Raw genomic sequence first — 13,906 nt, 5'->3', positions numbered from 1 at the left:
AAAAGAGAGGAAGATTACCCGTCACATCAGTGAAAGCAGGATGAGAGACTTAGCCCTGTAATACAAACCGCAGGCTCACTGCAGCAGGTAACGAGCTGTGTGAAACTTAAAGGTGGTCACTGAAGGGCGGTAAGTCTCTCAGAGACACACGTTTCATCTCCATAATGCAGTTCTGCTTCTTTTAATGTAAATGGAAAAGACACAACCTTAGTTTTCTCATGTAGATATAGTAACCACTTACAAACCTTAGAATATGCTCTGAAAAACGGCTGTATACCGCTGCCAACAGATGTTGTCATCATGATGATTAAAATGCAATGGAAATAGAATAATCCAGCAAATCACAAAAAGCATGTTCATAAAATATATTGCATCAAGCAATGGCACGGAAGAGGGAAGTGCTGGGGGGGCACCCATGCTACTAAACAAGAGAAGGCAGGTAAAAAAAGACATCAGAACTTGGAGAAATATTTTATATTTACAAATCTCACTAGGAAGTAGAATGATGAACCTGCTGTCCATATAACATGAGGTATGGTTAGAAGTGAGGAGGTGGCTCTGAAAAGGACAACAACAGACAGAAAAGTATATGTTTCACCAGTTAGATGCCTTTGAGAAACTGGAGTTTTGGTGAAGACCCCGGGCACAAAGATACTGGCTACAACTATGTGGTCTCTGACTTGGCAATAAGATACTAAGAATAAACCCAAATGAAAACAGAAGGAAGCCCTTCCTGAGCGAAGTATTAGTACTGAAAGACAGCAAAATGCCTTTTGAGAACTAGGACTGCAGATTTGATTCAAAAAGAATCAGGCATCACTAGTCACTGAATTACCCAGATGACTCTGAGTTTTAGCTGATGTTATGTTTTATTTTTAAGCAACTGTGTAAAAGCAGAGAAGAAACACCGTGGTCACAAAAATGTAAACTGCCCTCAACAAATGACAAGGCATTAAGCCTTTAGAAACCCATTCCTGAACCAATTTTGCCACACCAGTGCCACTGCCATGGGCAGAGGAAGGAGGGAAAGATGACTCCAGCCACCTGCTTTAAGGCAGCTGGTTGTAATCGCGCTTGACAACAATATTTCTGCTTGCCTGCACAGCTGACTGTGAGCACCCATCCAGAGGCAAGGCAAGACCCCACTGGCTCCCAAAGCACTGTAACATATTTATAGGGTGAGCTTGTGGCTAAGGATACTGCTTGCCTAGCACCTTGCTGCAAGACCTTCCTCCCAAGGGTTCCCTAAGAATTACCACACACAGTCCATCAGCTCCCTTACAATTTGTTGGGTTTTCTTTAAAGAAACAAAACAAACAAAAAAATACAAAAAAGCTAGGCAGTGCTGAAACGTGAAATTAGTTTTCGTGTGGACTATACAACACTTTAATCCAGACATAGGCACTCTCATTTCAAGCTGCTCTGGCCAATGACTTTCTACAAGCAGAGGATCAGTCAGCCTCAACTTCCGCTAGACCATATCTTTCCCCATCTTGTCCTGTGAGCACACTTTGGAAATGCCTTTTCTTCTCTGGGGAGGGGAATGCCTGACACGGGCTGATTATTTGCAGACTGATTACTTGCTACCACTGTGACACTCCTGCCCTTCTCCAGCCTCTTTAAAAATCCAGACCAATACTGTGCAAGCATGTCTCCCAGACCAGAGGAAGCATAGGCTTTTTCTGTTTCTGTTTGGGTCACTAAGTCCTACCTGTATCAAAACACTGTTACTTCTACAGTAACTGAAGTACTTGAGGACAAAAGCAAGCTCAAAGAAAATTTTCAGTAAAAGTAAACTTAAAGCAGATAATTGGGTTGTTCTCTTTTATTTTTTGTGCACTTCAACATCCTAGCACTCTGTGTTTTGACCCTCGCAGACATCACATCCTAAGTTCCTTTTCTCTGAGCCTCTCAGATACCTGGATATTCAAAAAATATCCTTGAGTAGGATAGAAAATGCACCAGTCCTTTAGATTAAAATGCAGCCAACATTCCACACAAGAAAAATATTCAATTTATACCAGAGTTTTCCTTGGAGTTCCAAAGCATATTTTTAAATAAACGTAAAATTGAGTCAAAGGTTTGGAAACACACAGAAAAGACACTGAGAGGCTCTGTCTCCCACAAAACAACTCCTCCTTCTGCCATTCCAAGTCTTACCTTTACCCAGGAGCAGAGAGGTTAAGAAAACAAAGGACTATGGAAATCCTGCTCTAGATCATTACACAGTTTCACCACTGAAAGTAGTACCAAGCAGCAAACAATTGGTATTTCCTAAATATCCAGTAATGGTATAAAACAGTCATCTACATGCTGACAAGGACAATTCTCAGTAACTTTACAAACATTTGCTTATATGGAAAATCCTTTTATTCACTTTCTAAACAAGAACAAACCAGATTGTCAATGAGATTTTGAGGATATTGAAAGTACTCCATCAGCAATGCTACTAGTTAAAATCTCAAAGACTCAGACAAGTAAGTTAAAAAGCAGAGGATTAAACGACTGGACTGAGACACAGGATATGTAATGGGAGCTTGGACCCACTGGGAGTTTTTTGGTTTGAGCTTATTGTATTTTTTAAGAGAGAAATTCATTTCCTAGATATTATTCCGTTGAATATAATTTAAAAAAAAATGCTTTCTTACTGTCCTTTTACTCCCTCTATGAAACGTTGCTAAGGGAATGGTTCTCAGTAAGGTCAAGCAGTAGAAACCCTGCTGTGTGTTTTAATGCAGCCAAACACTACTTGAAATTAATGCCTCTTGGTTCTTTTTACCTTTAAGCACTGGCTGTTAGTGCTTTCCAGTATTAATTCTTACTGCATATCTGAATATAAATATGACAGGCCAAAGGAAACAAATGAACAGGCACCAAGATGCTGGTTCCTTCAACCCTGTTGAAGGAACTTCACAGAAGCAGGGCTAGTACAGACACCCTCTTTCAGATAAGACAAACCTGTCAGGCTATAAATTGCACTCCAAACCCACAAACCCAAACGCAGTTTCAAGCACAACAATCACATCTCCAAATTATAATTAAATGCAAGCTATTAGGAAAAACATTAAAGAAACCTTTTAAACATATTTCTCATTTCAGATATTTATTGTCTTAAAGTTATATAAATGAAAGAAATCTTGGCATATTAGCATATCGTTATTATCTGCCTTTGAAATTATTACAGATCTACATATGATATAAAATTAGGTTCTCAAAATGTTGCATGCTATTTAACAGTCTCACTCAAATTTTCTCATGGACAAGAAGCCTAATAACCAAACAGCTACGCTAAGGATCAGAATCAGCTGCCCCCTTTCCTCAGTGAAGAGTGAAACGGAAAGGATTATCAGGATGGCACCTAGACTTCAACTTCAGAGCTGATACATTTCAGTGTGAGGTAGTCTGCATAACTTGTATGTGCCCTGTGCATAAAAAGGTTTCATTCCTTGGTCTGAAACTTGGCCTCTTTCAACAGATTTCCAAATGTAAAGAACCACACAACATTTCTGTATGTAAGGAAAATCACTGCAAATTCTATCACATTAAAAAAAAAAACCTGTCAAAATGCAACATTGAACATTTAAGCTGTTTTTCAAAATCATCAACTCAAATATCTGTAAACTATGAAAAAATCTCTTGCAAGAAAAGCAATAGCTCAGTGGGCCATTTCCATTCTAACAGGGCACTTTCAGATAAACAAAAACATCTGTTAAAAAAAAAAAAGTTTAATTTCTTATAAGAATCACACTGCAGTATGATTCCAACAACATATTCTAAATAATTTTTTTCTGAGGGGCAAATTGAAAAAACACCTCTAAGCATGCGATGACAGAGACAAATAAAGACACAGCAGGAATTCCCATCAGAGAGAATTCATTATGAATAAAAATATGAAAAACATTTTGATCTTTGCCTAAAAAATGAATAAGAGTTTGACTGTGGTTCCTCTGAAATGGCAAAAAGTTAAATCTGAAGTAACTGTTACTGAAGTAACACTCTTAGTGTGCTAATATCTTTGTAACTAGGTTTTGGGTTTATTTCCTTCCAGTAAATAATTATGGTAAACCATGAACAGTTTTATAAACATGAAGATATCCCCTCTGTTCAATATATAGTTTTAACTTCTTTCACTGTATGGCTTAGCCATAGCATGATAAATCACATCAAAACATTAAATTCTTCTCAGTCTGGAAGTATGAAAATGTAATTTAAAATGTAATACTTAGACAGTCAATCCTCTAATCATCTGTAGCTGGAAGATTCTGAAAACAGAAAGGCTCAAGACATATTCCCTGCTGGACACATTACAGAAAGTCTAGCAATTAAATTATTTGTACAAGGTATAAAGGCATGCATGTATATGTATATGCACATATACAGATTGTATTTCACAACTTAGGACCATTTTCTTTAGCCATTATTTTAACTAGATCAGGCTGGGGCGGTTTTGTATACTCATTTCACATTTACAGATCCTCCTCCACAGTAATGACTGAGAAAAGCTGCCATAGACAAACAAAACACTCAGAAAATTATTTTCTTCAAGAAAAAAAAAAGAAAGGAGAAACAGAAAGAAAATCTATAACCCTGAAACACATTAGCTAATATTTTTATGAACAGTGCTTATTTCTGATCTTTTGGGATAATTTCTAGCATGCTAGTTAATGATGTAGCATATTTTCTATAATGGAATCCTAGAATAAGAAACCCAACTGCAGCTCCTTGATAAATGAGCAGGATCGGCAGCAGGATCAGTGGGGAAGACCATTAGGTACTGAAAAAGAATTGCAGCCTACCCTGCAGCTGCTCTTGTGTGTGAGACCCTTAAAATAGATGGGTGACCCACACCCAACATGGAAATAAAGGTATTAGCAAGTCTGCATATTAGGAGACAGAGAAGGAATGAGCTTAACCTGTTATACAGATGGAGGGAGTGAGAAAAATCTTTCAGACAAAATACAAACCCTTTAACTGCAAAGCACAAAATTAGCAGGGGATTCCCTATCAACTCACAGCAGCCAGAGGCTGAGACACCTCCAGTGGCAGGCTGAGCACACCAACCTCCCCATCACCAGCCTCCACCACGCTGGGACAGGACTCCATGTTCCAAACAGGTCACATCCACGTTCTCCATGTTTCCACAAAACAAACCAAAACAAAAAAACCATCCCACCTTCCTGCTCTGGGATGTTCAACTGGGAGCCCACAGCAGCACCTCCTTCTTCCCCCAAGTCCTCGCTGCCTGCTGCACCTGGATGGATGGCACTGTCTGCAGCTCACTCCTCCAGCAGCTCAGCCCCAGCCTGAAATTATGGGAGCCTCTTGCAAACACAATGATTGTGGCTGGGCTGGAACCAACCCAGAACCACCTGGGAAAATTCCCAAGCCATGCCAGGGGTGGGTTTCAGAGGGACTGCCTCCGGAAAGCACCAAATATTTTGCACCTGCAGTTAAACTGTGAGCAGAACCCAAATAGCTGTGGCTACAAAGTAACAACTCGCCAGTGGAATGAGACAAAGAAACAAGTCATGTTTGCCAACAATCTGTAATCTGCCTTCAACCTCAGCACCAAAGGGACTCCTCTATGGGCTGCTGACTCCTTTCCTTCGACTGAAGACATCTGCAGGTCCCTGCTTTCAGCGTAACAAAAATCACAAGAACGGGAAGAAAACAACAATGGATCTGTTGTTTTCTTCAGCTCTGGTTTATCATATGCTGAGCCACACAACTATAGAGCATAAAAACACAAGCACAACAAGATGACACTGTCACAGATGTCTTCACTGTGGCAGTCCTCAGCAAGTCTTGGTCTGGTCTCAGGGGGAACAAGGAGGTAAAACTGTTAAGCACATTCACCCCACTGAGTAACAGCTTTTAACTGCATCAGACTAGTAGAAAAAACATGTAGTTGCACAGCAAGACCTCTCTGACCATGGGAGGGAACCCCTACCTACACTCTTTCTGGCTGTTTTTTAAAAATGTGTTGAAAGCTCGCAATAAAACTAGGAAAAAAAAAAAAATAAAAAATATGTAACAATATGTTCTTCCTGGAGAGCTCAGAGTTCACCTGTCAAAGACTTCCAACAAGACCCCATATTCTGATGAACACAGTGTGAAATCTATGTTCAGGCAAGCTGCAGAAGAAGAGCAGATAGAGGTAAAGTTACGTGACAATGAAAGACTCAGGAGAAACCACTGGAGAAAAATTAATTGATGCTTTATTGATATAAACCAATCCTTTGCCATTCTGGCAGATGAGAATTTTATTTTTTTTGTGGTTTACATTAAAAATCTAGGCACAGTCTGTGATTTCTAGGTAGGCATCGAATTCCCCAACCCAAAGCAGTCAAATCAATAAAGCTCCCTGATAATCTGTTTATGGAGTATTTTATGCATTTCTTTTCTTTTTTTTTTCTTTTTTTTTTCTTTTTTTTTTCTTTTTTTTTTCTTTTTTTTTTCTTTTTTTTTTCTTTTTTTTTTCTTTTTTTTTTCTTTTTTTTTTCTTTTTTTTTTCTTTTTTTTTTCTTTTTTTTTTCTTTTTTTTTTCTTTTTTTTTTCTTTTTTTTTTCTTTTTTTTTTCTTTTTTTTTTTTTTGATTTGTTTGACTGCATTTTTAATACTTCCCTTTCCTTTCTTTCTAACTCTCTCATTCTGGTATTAAAACATCCTAACTCTAAAACAACCACCTCCACTTCTAGGGCATGTGAAAGTATAGCTCAACAAAGCAAAATGCCTTATTCCGCATTTACACAAGCACATATTTGACGTAGCTTTACATGGCACTGGATCTGGGCTTCCCCAATAGCAAGGGAAGGGTTATTACTGTGATCCAGGGGTATCTTTTCATGGTTGTTGTTAGGCCTTCATCTTCTGTATTTAGTAGCCACTTAAGTTTCAATTCTTCCAACAGAGAAAACAGTCCTTTCCCTGAAGCCTGTATTTCACCAAAACCAGGACACAGCTTCTGGCCCACCTGTGGATTTCTAGTCAGGGACACTTGCATTATCTTGAAACAGAGTCCCAGGTTAGGGAAAAGAGCTATGTATAAAAATCCCAAGACACGTGCATACACACAAGCATACAGTCACTCCACTCCTCCACAATTCCCTGCCACTGGGCAATGCACACAAAACAAACATAGCTCTTCTTGGGATTTTGGCCAGACAAATAAATGCCAGAATAGCAATGCAGCCACTGAGTTCCATTCTCCAGGTCTGTATTTCATCTTAGTTACCTACACATTGATCAGCTTATACTTTCTCAACAAATAAAACTGTGAGAAAGCAGCTGTGGTACTAACTTGAAACACATGTACTGAGCCAAGGTAGTTCAAGAACTATGCCAAGTATGCATCGTTATCAAGCGCCACAGACTATGAGAAGAGATCAGATTCACTCAATGGTAAACAACACAGACTTCCAAAAAATCAGCAGCTCTGAGCTGCCCTGGAACCACAGCAGCATACATGGGACTGACAATAAACCCATTTATGGAACACCATTCTTGCTCTCAAATCACATTCTGATTTTCCAAATTTGTTCTGGTTTCCAGAGCTGACAGCATTTTAACATCAACAAGCATACATACAAGGCTGCTCAAATTAGAAACAATTCATTTGAAATTGCTATGCAGAGAGAACAGCAAGTTTCAGCTCCAGGAAAGCTCCATAGATGTGCAATCATCATCCACTGAGAGACAGGGCATTAAAGTTTTACAGTTTCCAAGAAACAACTGCCTCCTTGGATCCCTTCTCCAAAGAGCATTACAAAAGTAAAGTATTAGCTTTCCTATGCCCAAGTTTTGACCTATGGCTAACTATTACCCCTCCAAATACAACATTTTTAAAACTTACACTTAGTTTTGTTTGGTTTTTAGTTTAAACACGCCATTGTGTTTTCAAGCCCAGCTGGAAACTTGTTTGCTGCCCATATGTCATACACAAAGTCCCTTTTCAATACCAGTGGCAGGCTCAAAAATCCCAATTTGAGCCAAAAGCTTTAAAGTGTTTCTCATACCTTTGAGCTTCTTTGAATCCTTGAATCACAAAAAGGTTACCACAGTACTAGCTTAAATACACACCACACACAAGCCCGTGCTTATTATCTCACATCTCAATCACTTAAAGGAATCCAAGCACACAGTTTGTGATTTGAGCTTGTTTCCTTAAAATCATGTGAAAAGAACAATAATTCCCCATGTATATTTTCTCCCATGATAGTCAGTGAAAAAACAATTTTTCCCTCAAGTAACTGCCACATACATAAAAACAATATTCTACAAAATGCGATGACTGCTTGCAAGCACAAACAGACAACTAAGTCCTATTTTATGCATACACTGGGGTCTGTTTATTCTTTACTGTTACATCCCTTGCCACTGGAATTCCTCCCACCCACTTGCCATACTTTCTTATAGGATATGAGTTTGATGAAGCCAAAACAATATCTTTGCTTATCAGCACAATAGGATCTTGTTTCTGCAACGTATAATAAAAATGAAAGACAAAGATGGAACACAATTTACACTTTTTGTTAATTACTATTCTCTGGCACCCACCACAACCATTAACACAACCAAACAAAATTCAGAGATCCTTTTCCTTCAAAGACTTGGTGAATGCTTATTTCAGTCACCAGAACTATGCCCTTCTCTCTCTAAAGCGAAGTCCCTAAAGCTTTTCTCCAAAATGTGGTGACACTTCTCAGCATCTTCGAGCATTGAAAACTACTCCATTTATGAAAGGCAGGGCCTTTAGTTCTGCAAATTCACTGCTCCTGCTGAACAAACCCTGCAGTTCCTACTCTTCCATGCTTCCTACCCGTGCAAAAGTTCTCAAACTGCACAATAAATGCCAGGTCAAAAGCACGTTATAAACTATCTCCATCAGTAATTAAAGTCTTGTTGCTGTGTAATAGACCTTGTTACATGTAGGGATGACTTTCCATAATTTTACCAGCCCAGTATCATTGAAATGAAGGTCCTTCTTTAAAAAGGACTTAAGGAATAACTTACAATGTCATCTCATCTCACAAGATTGTGCAAAAGACGCTTCAAATAAAGCCGATATTTGTGATTGGTTTGACTGTGTGAACTATTCTGGCAGTAGTATCACAATGTTCTAATTTTATTGCAGATTGGTTTTTCCTGTAAAAAGTTCCATTGCTATGAAGCTAATGCTTGCAGCATTGATTTCCATGGCGCTGCTTAGAAAGACGCTGCAGAAGAATAATGTTGGTGTCAGGGCATTTTACGTAGCAGCAGCAAGATTCTGCGAGCAGTCTGGGCAGCAGATTTGCCCCAGGTTATTTTGACTACTATACGCAATATTCTACCAAAATGAGCAGGACATCCGTACGGTGAAATACAATGAGATTTTGAAGACTCAGAATGACACCAAGTAACACTGGGCAAAGAGACACTGCTCAGTAAGAACAGCCCAGCAACTTGTACGCCCCTTGGATCATTCTGTCAGCATGTTGTATAACAGTTTCAAAAGAAGGAAATTAAATCTCAAATGAAAAAAAAGACTTGACCTGAACCAACAAAACAAGCCAGGAAATTGAGCAAAGTCTGATGCTCTCCTCTTAGCTCTCGCTCTGTGGCAAGGTTTTACTGGCAGATAGGATCATTTCGCAGTCCTTGCAAAAGAAGACGCATTGATATGCCTTAATGAAGTAGTGACAGAGAACAATTTCTCTTTGGGATTGTGAACATTCATCAACGACTTCCTTAATTCTCCAGCGTGGGATCAGTTCATCAAAGAGCAATTCTAGTTGCAATGGACACATGAACCCCAAAATAGCACCTTGGAAGGGACAGGAGGAAACATCTTTATTTACATATATTCAGGTAGAACAAAGATTCTGTGCCAAAAAGATTAAAAATCTGACCAGAGTATTTTCTGTGTCTTTAGCATGGATTTTCAGCAGAGAAATTTTGTTTTCATAGTAGTCTTCATCAATGCAAACTAATCTCCAAGGTTAGAACAAAACCAATTTAAAAAAAAAATCCTACTGGATCAGGAAGAATCCTTCAGTGGGTTGCGCTTTTCTGCTTTCAACAAAACTGAGCAAAGGGACTGTCCACAAGACTGTCAGTTCAGATCCCAGGGCATTCAGAATAGTTTCATAAAGTTTTACTTCTGAGAAGAGACATTGTTGAAGGCAATTGTTCAGCCAGCCAACTGCTGTCACTTCCATGAATATGAATTAGCTCCAATATAGGACACTGAGCTTTTGCAAATGTAAGAGGATCCAATTGTTCAGAGTTAATCTTTACCAATAAATCAACCCGCCATTATTTTGAGATTTTTATTTTCTTCTGGTGTCTGATTATTGGGTGGAGTTTTGTTTCAATATCCCTTTCTTCCCATTCTCATAAATATTTTTTCATACTGCCTTGCTAAACTTTCAGAACAGCAGGAGGAATCCTATTGTTAATGGGATCAGGCCATTGAAAAAGTATATATTGCTGTTTCTCCTGAATGTGCATGATATTAACTAGCACCTACTCTGAGGAAAAAAGACAGCAAAAGAAATTGTTCAGAGTTCATGAAAATTAACATTTGGTGTAATTTTGTAGCCATAATTTGCATGTACACAACTTAGACATAAATACATATGGATTAATGCAAATTTTCATACAGGGAAAGATTCACTCTGTGCTCTGTAAAACTAAGGGTAAGGCGGGTGATGAATCATTTTTTTAAAATATTCTAGTCTGGGTATAAAAATAGCTCTCAGTTTCTAGAATAATTACTACTGAAAAACACAGCTTCTGAAATAACCTAGGCCGTAATTAACCTTGGCTTCATTAAATCCCAAATAATATCTTTTTAAAGTCTTATTTGTAAAGGCAAGCTGATTAATTTAAACGTTTCCCTTTGCAAAAGATCTAATTGCAATGATTTACCTACGTAGCTACTTGTCAGATTCCTGTAAACTCTGGGAAGGTTTTCAGCCGGCGACTCGGCTACCGTGCCCTCTCCTCCGCCCCCCCGGCAGGGAGCTCCTCTCCCCACGGTCTCGCCGCCGGTGGCCCCAGCCCTCTTTCCCCACGGGGGTTGGGGCTCGGGGAGAGGTGGGCAAGTAGCGGTGCCGGCTTGTGTCCCGCCACCTCCCGCAAGCGCCGAGTCCTCCTGCTCGGCCCCTCGGCCCCCGCTCTGGGAGGGACCCCCCTCTCTGGCCTGCCCCGCCGCGTCCCGCTGGGGGTCGGGGACAGCGGGGGGGCCCGGCCTTCCCTCCGCAGCGGCGGAGAGAGGGGGGCGCTTGCGGATGTAGGAGCCACCTGGAAGCCCCGTGGGCTCTCCCGCGGCTGCCGCCCCCAGGCCGGCTGGGCACGGGTGGGCTGGGCACGGCGCCGCAGCCGCCGCACCGCGCCGTCCCTCCCCTTTCCTTGTAAGACAGCGCCAACCCCCGACCGAAGAAAAGTTTCCAACCGAGCGCCAGGACAGGTCCGGGCTGACACCGGGGCTGAAACCTCCCCCCCCCGCCGACGGGCCGGGGACCGTCCAGCTCTCGGCCCCGTCCCGTCGCCCAGCCCACCCGTGGGTACCGCCCCGGGGCTCCGGCCTGACACCGGGGCTGAAACCCCCCCCCCCCGCCGACGGGCCGGGGACCGTCCAGCTCTCGGCCCCGTCCCGTCGCCCAGCCCACCCGTGGGTACCGCCCCGGGGCTCTCACCTTCCTGCACCGCATGGAAGGGGTTGTTGGCCTCTATGAGCTTGATGGAGTAAGTGATTTTCTCGCTCTGGAGGATGTCGTCATTGAGGTTCAGATCCGACACCGCCTGCTTGAACACCTCGTCGTCCTTGGCAGCATTGCCTTCGAAAATGGCACCTGCGGGGAGGAAGGCGGCAGAGGGTGAGAAGGGCTCGGCCCCGCTCCTCGCCGCCCCAGAAACAGCTCTCCCCCCTGGGCCCTGCAAAGCCCGGGCCGGCCTCACACAGTGCCAGGCAGGGCAGCTCGGGGGGCATCGGGCTCCTGCGGGCACGGGAGTCACGCCGGGGCGAGGGACTCGCTTCGCCAGGGACGGGGAAGGGAGAGAATTTGGGAATTTGACCAACTTTTTGCTCTCTGCTTTGCCACTCCCGGGGTTGCCGCCTTTCGGGCAGCGGTTTTACTGGGGCTCACACGCACACGTGAAGCCAGTAACCTGGAAGCTTTAATTTCCCTGCCCTGTTTATGCAGTTAACGTGAAAACATCTGGCGATGTGCATTACATAAGATGCCCTCCCTACGGAGCGCCTGTGTGCCCGCACCAGGCTTACCGCCCTGCGCGGCGCTGGGAGAGCTCCAGTGCTGGCAGCAAAACAAGCCAAAAAAAAAAAAAAAAAAAAGAGAAAAACGTTATCCCCCAGCCTGGAAAAGTCCTGCTGATTCACACCGTGCGCGCCTGTGGCTGGAGCCCGTAAGAAATCACAGCTCTGCACACAGCAGGTCTCCTCTCCTGCCCACCGCACCGCTATTTCTGCCAGGAGTTAGTTAGGAAACACCTGAAGTTCGTGAGGGGAGAAGCCGAGGTGACACCGGCACCCTCAGAAGAGGGGCCGAGAGGGAGAGCCGCGGACGTTGTTTCGCCCCCCCGGCCCGGGCGCTTCCCGAAGGCGGCCCCATCGCCTCCCTCTCCCCCCGCGGGGCTGGCCCCGGTGCCGCCGGTCTCTGCCCAGCCCCGGGGAGCGCCCCTGGGCCGGAGTTCCCCGCTGCGGGCAGGGCTGACCCCGTCTCCTTAATGGCTCCGCAATGCTGTCTGCCTTGGCTGCGCCCCCAAGGCTCCGGAGGCGAGCGGCGCCGACCGGAGCCTCCTCTGCCGGCCCCGGAGCCGCCGCTGCCGCCCCTTACCGGGAAACTTGTTACGGGGCTGGTCCCCCCCGCTCCCCTTCCCCGCCCCGGGTCGACACGGGACTTTCCCCCCGTCTCCGTGGAGCCTCCCCTCGCCAGGATCGCTCCCGCCCCGGCCCCCCTCCTTTTTTTTTTTTTTGATCTCCCATCCTGCCCAAAAGGCTGGTGGGAATTACGGCTTTTCATTTCCCGGCCGTACTCCCGTCTCCTCCTCTGTCATCCTCCACAAGTGATTCTCTCCCCCCTCTCCGCCCCTAAACATCCTCATTTTCGTTCCTGCTGGTACCTTTCAACACCAGCCAAAAGGTGACTGCAGAGCCTCGCTTTTGCTTGCCAGGCTTCCCGCGGACATCACCATGCCTTGCTCCCAGAAGCCATAAAAGTTCACATCAGCCTTTCCTTTGCCTCTTATTCATCCCTCTTTTCCTCCCACTGCTGATCCAGCCTTCCTGCTGCCCAGGGGTTTTAATGAGATCTTATTCAAACCACAACAGTTGCGCGTACAGACACACACACACGCACACACAGAATCACTGCAAATCTCGCCTTTCTAACCCTTTCCCGGCCAAGTTCCCCTCCCCGCATTCCGGCGGGGCTGCCACCTGCTACGACAGGGGATGGAAACCCGGGGATTATCTCCCCGAAAGTTTTCCCTACGAGCACGTTCAGATTATGCCTCTCTCCTACTCGGGTTTTGGGGGCGGTTGTTTGTTTTCGGTGGCGAGGAGGCGCGGGGCGGGAGGGGTGGGGGGGGAAGAAGAAAGCCTTTCCACGCAAACAGGTCCAAGCACAGGCTCCCCAGCCACATGGGAGACCGCAGCGGCGGGGCCCCGCACCTTGTCCCCGCTCCCGGCCCCGCAGCCCGGCCCGGCCCGGCGCACAGCCGGCATTTCGCCCCTAACTTTACAGTCGGGGGGGCGGAGGGGGGGATTAAGCTGCCTTTCTCCCTTCCCAGCTCCTGTCTTTCCGCGGAGTTGGGTTCAACCGCTGCCTGTGGTATTACCGCGGTTAAGCGAGACGCTCCCTTCATTTATTCATTTATCTACCGCGTCCCTCTCCAACCCCCC

General features: G+C 44.2%; 1 protein-coding gene across 1 annotated transcript in view; it reads right to left on the bottom strand.

The window, feature by feature from the left end:
* Nucleotides 1-12,614, bottom strand: part of GRID1 (glutamate receptor, ionotropic, delta 1) — a 525,592-nt gene extending 512,978 nt beyond the window's left edge. Inside the window, exons 1-2 of the mRNA XM_014940347.1 lie at nt 12,494-12,614; nt 11,682-12,101 (exon numbers count right to left, since the gene is read on the bottom strand). Of these exons, the coding sequence (XP_014795833.1) occupies nt 11,682-12,101; nt 12,494-12,614 (541 nt within the window). The remainder of the gene's footprint in view (nt 1-11,681; nt 12,102-12,493) is intronic.
* Between the last annotated feature and the right edge of the window lie 1,292 nt (nt 12,615-13,906).

This window comes from Calidris pugnax, unplaced genomic scaffold, assembly GCF_001431845.1.
Source record: "Calidris pugnax isolate Ruff unplaced genomic scaffold, ASM143184v1 scaffold39, whole genome shotgun sequence".
In the NCBI taxonomy this organism is placed as follows: domain Eukaryota; kingdom Metazoa; phylum Chordata; class Aves; order Charadriiformes; family Scolopacidae; genus Calidris; species Calidris pugnax.
This window is presented reverse-complemented; position numbering and strand designations above follow the sequence as displayed.